This window comes from Citrus clementina, unplaced genomic scaffold (assembly GCF_000493195.1).
Source record: "Citrus clementina cultivar Clemenules unplaced genomic scaffold, Citrus_clementina_v1.0 scaffold_1, whole genome shotgun sequence".
Classification (NCBI taxonomy): Eukaryota; Viridiplantae; Streptophyta; class Magnoliopsida; order Sapindales; family Rutaceae; genus Citrus; species Citrus x clementina.
In genome coordinates this window covers 57,760-62,829 of record NW_006263303.1, presented here as the reverse complement: position 1 = coordinate 62,829, position 5,070 = coordinate 57,760, and the positions used below count along the sequence as shown (strand labels likewise).

The following is a 5,070-nucleotide window of genomic DNA, read 5'->3' as shown; positions in this document are numbered from 1 at the left end:
ATGAGTTCAAAGACGTCCAAAGTCCTATTGGCATTAAATCTTCTTTTATTGGTTTGTTTTCCCTTGATACAATTAACACAAATATCGAAATTGGTGAAATCTAAGGGGTCGAGAATTTCATTTGACACAAGTCTCTATATTTTCCGTCTAGAGATATGACCCAATCTTCTGTGCCATAATGCAACTGAATTCTCATTAGTTAATTTTCTCTTTAAATCTCATGTACTTAATTGTAGAGATTCATTAAATTAAGTAATTGTGTCCATTAAATAAAGATTATCATTGCCTGACAAAGAACCGGAACCAACCAGTTTTGAATCATGAAACAAACTAAATTTTTCATTCCTAAATAAACAAGAAAAGCCTTCAAAACAAAGCCCCTTAGAACATCTTTCTGCCTGCTCAGTTGAGGATAAACTTTGACATTATTAGGTAAGGCAGAAGGATTCGGTTCTAATAAAGAAGGTGCTAGTGGAGTGAGAGTTGATTGTAATTATGGGATTGGATATTGGATGGCAAGAACTGATGAAGAGTTGTCTGGTACGATAATTGCTTTTTCTTGAAATCAAGCAAGTACAAAAGTTTCTGAGAGATTAATAGAGGGGAGAGAGAAGAATTAACGGGGGTTGGAATTAATTTTATTACTTCTTATTCCAAAATACAATGAGAATCACTTATTTATAGTAGCTCAACACAATTCTAATTCTAATTTAATTAGAATCCTAAAATCATAATTCTAATAAGAAAACCTAATCCTAATATGAAAGAAATTAATATAAACTACTACAGTCTAATAGAGGAAGATTGATGAGGATGAGAATTGAGAAGTGCGGTTGTGAATTACAAACTAGGGCACTTGGGCTGTATTTTTTTTCAACTTTTCTATTTATATTAAAAATAATTCTTAAAAAAATTAATATTAAAATATAGATGTACAGGTCTGGATTTCGAATATGCGGGTTCATCTTAACCCATATCTGAATATGTCTGGGTTCATAAATTGGCATTTGAATTCCACATTAAATTAATTTTGGACCTGAGTTAGATTATACACGTTCATTCGGGTGCGGGTTATATTGCCATCCCTATTACTTTCGGTGAGGTAATAGGCCTTGCACTTTATCTTCATAGGTTGGTAGTGAAATTAGTTTGTCTTTGTTGATTGTCAAATTAAATTCGTTATGCATGGCGTTAAAGCAAAATTTTGAATTGATCATGTGTTTGGGAGTTTGTAATCAGGCCCCAAATTTTTGAGTTGTTCTAATTCTTTTGAAAATTGGAAGTTTTTTCATCCAATTTTATTTGTAGATTTTGAAGATTCTAATGATAAGAATTCTAGTTTCCATTAAAAAATAAATAAAATATTTACCATGCAATTATTGGAGAGTTCAAGTGTTTTCTTTTCCATATCATATTTATATACTATGTTTGAGTTCGAATTGCACTTATTGTACAAATATTTTTTGAATAATGATATATATACCAAAAATAACACAAAGTTTAGTATAAGAGGCACAAAAGATAAAAAAGTCTTGTATTTAATTTCTTTTGTCTGGTATTTATTTATTTTTTTTCTGGGTCATGGCGCAGTATTTTTTGTGTTACTTTTTGTGAAAGTATCATTGTTGATATATTTTTTGTGGCAGAGTCCGAGATGACAACAGAAGGCAGAGTCGGCTCATTCACAACGTTCACGGCCATACCACCTGTGTACGTGGAAAACATAAGATACACACACACTTGGAATTTCAGTAACCAAGTCAAGTCATAGTTTGTTCTTGATAAATTTTCCTATACATACTCATGAATCCTACATTAGACATGGCAATAAAAATGATGGGATGGTGGAATACCAAAGCCCGAGGCATAGTTTGATGATACAGAATATGTTGGTAGGTGGTTTTTCCTTGATTTGTCAGGCTCAGGCAATTTCTGTTCAACTCCTCTTCAAATCTTCTGAATCACCCTGAGCTTAGCACTCCTACAACGGCAATTAAGTCTTTCCTCCTCTGCAGATGGTGTTATCGGTCTCTTGGTGAGAATTTTTCCATTCCAACCTTGTATTATCTGTCTAATCCATGTTTCATTCACATTGTTGTCATCTCTGATATTTCTCAAATCTTCTTCATTCGCCTCTGCGTCTTCTCTGTTATGGTCAATGATGCTGAGAAACGTTTGTTTCACAATTCTATCCTCCAAACTGTGGAAAGAGATAACGGCAAGCCTACCCCCAGGAGCAAGACAGTCAAAACAAGCATAGAGAGAACTCTCCAGAGTTTTGAGTTCATCATTCACTGCTATTCTCAGAGCTTGAAACACGCGCGTAGCTGTCTTTATCCAACCTTGCCTACGTCCTGTAGGAATCAATCAACAATCAATATTAATCCAGTGGTGATAAGCTGCTATTCATCAGTTCTTTTCATAATGCAATTGCCCTATGCCACTGCCACTGAGGACAAAGTTCAAACCCTCTTCCTCTTAGACAGAGGTATATTAATATGGATTATCACAGTAGGCATAGAAAGAAATAGAACTACTTTGTGAATGTTCCATTCTCACATAGGTAAGCTAAACTATGGGTGTGTTTGGGAGTGAGGTGTTGTAGCTTTTAAGCTGCAGCTGCTGTGGAGTAAAAGTTATAGCTGTAGAATAGGAAGTTGAGAAAAAAATTTGTTAAGCTGCCAAAGCCCAGCTACAAATGTTAACAAACACCTTAGTAGCTGGGCTTTAGCAGCCCAGCTACCTCACCACACTCCCAAACGGGCTATAAATAAGAGAATGGTAATAGACAGACAAATGAGCAAAACGGACCTCTCATCCGAGGAGTCACACTCTGAATTAGATCTACAAGTTCACCAGTAGAATGCAATCCACCACGAAGGCGAGCCCGAACTATTTTATTTTGAAGCAAGCGCCAGTTGCTTTCTTCTCCATACTCCCGCAAGACTTGCCCCACTTCAGCATCTGGCCAAGAATTTAATATGTCTTCTGCTTTCAGACTTGCCTGAAATAAGCCTGTTACAATCAGTTCAGTGGAAAAAAATAATAATAATTATTTTGAGGCAAGCAACCATACCGGCCCTTCAGCACAACACTGACATGAAAAGGTAAGACCTTAATCACAAATGAGATCCCTCAAAACCTAGTAGGATGTTGACATAAAGGTGTTACAAAGTAGGTAAATCAATATCATGTCCCTCTTATCTCAGAGGGAACGTGATGTTCCCTCTAAGACTACCAAATTATCATAACTTTTATTTTTCTCCATAGTTCCACAAGCAAGCTACCTAATTGGTGCACAACACTGTAAGCCACGAACAAACAAACAAACACATTCAACAATCTCAGCAAACTGATTCACATCTATTAATATGCATAATAAATAATAGTATCAATTGTATAAGTTCATGCCACAATTACACTTGATAGGGTTAACACAAGATTAATAAGGACACAAGTTCAGTTAAGAAACAAGATGCACTAAACCTCCTGTCATGGAGTCCGGGATTGTTATCTGGTCAGTTGTTGAAGACTAAAGAACTAAAATGTTCACTTTCCCTATCAATAACCATCTATCTAAGTTGACTGAATAATAAACTGGCACCTCACATCACATGCTCTACACAATTGATTTCTAACAAAACTAACCTATTCTGAAGACTCATAGATCAATCATGCTCAAGAGGAGAAAAAAGAAAGGAAGAAACTGAAGCAGATTATTCCAGCTTAAGGGCATGTTCAGGATCCAGGTGCTGTATATTCAATCCACAGCCGGTGGTGGGATGGAATCTTTAGCGCTCCTGCTTTCAAAGTTAAGCTGAAGCAAAGCAGTCCTAAACATATCCTGAGCCAGTTCACTTCTATATAAGGTGTAAATATGCCATCAGCCTGGATTATTAGGATTTCACTAGAATTCCATTAGCAGAAAGTAATGTATTTTTGTAGATGTAAAGTGTGAAGTGGTTACCTGAGGATCCATCCGCATATCAAGAGGTCCATCGCCAAGCACACTGAAGCCTCTTTCAGGATTGTTCACCTAAAGAAAAGAGGATGAAAAAGAGGAATAGAAAGAATATTAACTCAAATGTCAATAGTCAGGGGATTAAAAATAAGTAACATTCATCAACATGAAGAGGCATAAACAAATAACAAATAGAAAAGAATGAAATAAGAATTGGAGAAAACAACATTTCCATCAGAGACGAGCAGAGCAAAACCTGCATTGATGACATTCCCAAGTCCATTAAGATGGCATCAACTCCAGAGCGTAATATATTCTCATCAATCTGACCAAGCACGGATTTGATATGTCTGAAGTTTTTCGCAAAAGTATGTGTTTTCAGGTGGGGATGAGCTTGGCCGTGCAATAAAGAATTGAGATGAGCTCGAGCCTTTGCAAGTGCCGAAGGATCAACATCCACACCTATATGAAGTTTCAATTCAGGGTGGGCCCGAATGATCTGTTGCATAAAGCCAAGTAAAAGTAAAAAAAAAAAAAATTAAGCAGGGAAAATGAAAACCTGATAATTAAAAAAGAAAAAGAAAAACAAAGACTGACTGCAGAGGAATGACCAGCAGCTCCCAAAGTGCAATCGACAAAAGAGGTAATTGTCCTCGACGATGAGAACACGTCCAATACTTCACCCAACATCACTGGGATGTGTGATGATTGCTGCTGCTGAATAATCGATTCATAGTCATAATCTTTGTTAGAACGAGTTCTCCTCTTTTCCTTCACCAGTCCCATTCCCACTCCCACTCTTGCTGACGTTGCTTTCGCCTTCGCCACCTTCTTATTCTTACTGTCATTTGCGGCGCGAAATGGAAACGTTGTGAAAACAGCAACCCCGGCCCAGGGATTGGGATTTGGAAGAGACACTCCAAACACAGCAGCTGATTTTAATTTAACTGATGAAGGAAATACTAAGTAATTATTACTATTACAATTACAAGACAACAAAGATATTGATATTCCTCCTATTCTTCTGCCATTACCCATTCCAACCATTCTACTCCTCACAGCACAATACACGTCTCTTCCGGTGTTTCACTCCTGCGTCCTGCCCGGTC

General features: G+C 36.9%; 1 protein-coding gene across 1 annotated transcript; it reads right to left on the bottom strand.

Moving 5' to 3' along the window:
• Window positions 1-1,655: 1,655 nt before the first annotated feature.
• On the bottom strand, window positions 1,656-5,070 carry LOC18054647 (ribosomal RNA small subunit methyltransferase H). The gene is made up of 5 exons (XM_006449990.2): window positions 4,559-5,070; window positions 4,218-4,460; window positions 3,968-4,036; window positions 2,812-3,004; window positions 1,656-2,354 (listed from the first exon to the last, which is right to left on the bottom strand). Exons 1-5 carry the CDS (start codon window positions 5,006-5,008, stop codon window positions 1,948-1,950), a joined length of 1,362 nt encoding a protein of 453 aa, XP_006450053.1. The 5' UTR covers window positions 5,009-5,070; the 3' UTR covers window positions 1,656-1,947.

Coding starts and splice junctions, on each gene's coding strand:
- LOC18054647 (XM_006449990.2), bottom strand. CDS start 5,008: ATGGTTGGAATGGGTAATGGCAGAAGAATAGGAGGAATATCAATATCT. Junction 4,037..4,217: donor TGGGAATGTCATCAATGCAG/GTTTTGCTCTGC, acceptor TCTTTTCTTTAG/GTGAACAATCCTGAAAGAGG. Junction 2,355..2,811: donor TGTGACTCCTCGGATGAGAG/GTCCGTTTTGCT, acceptor TGATTCCTACAG/GACGTAGGCAAGGTTGGATA.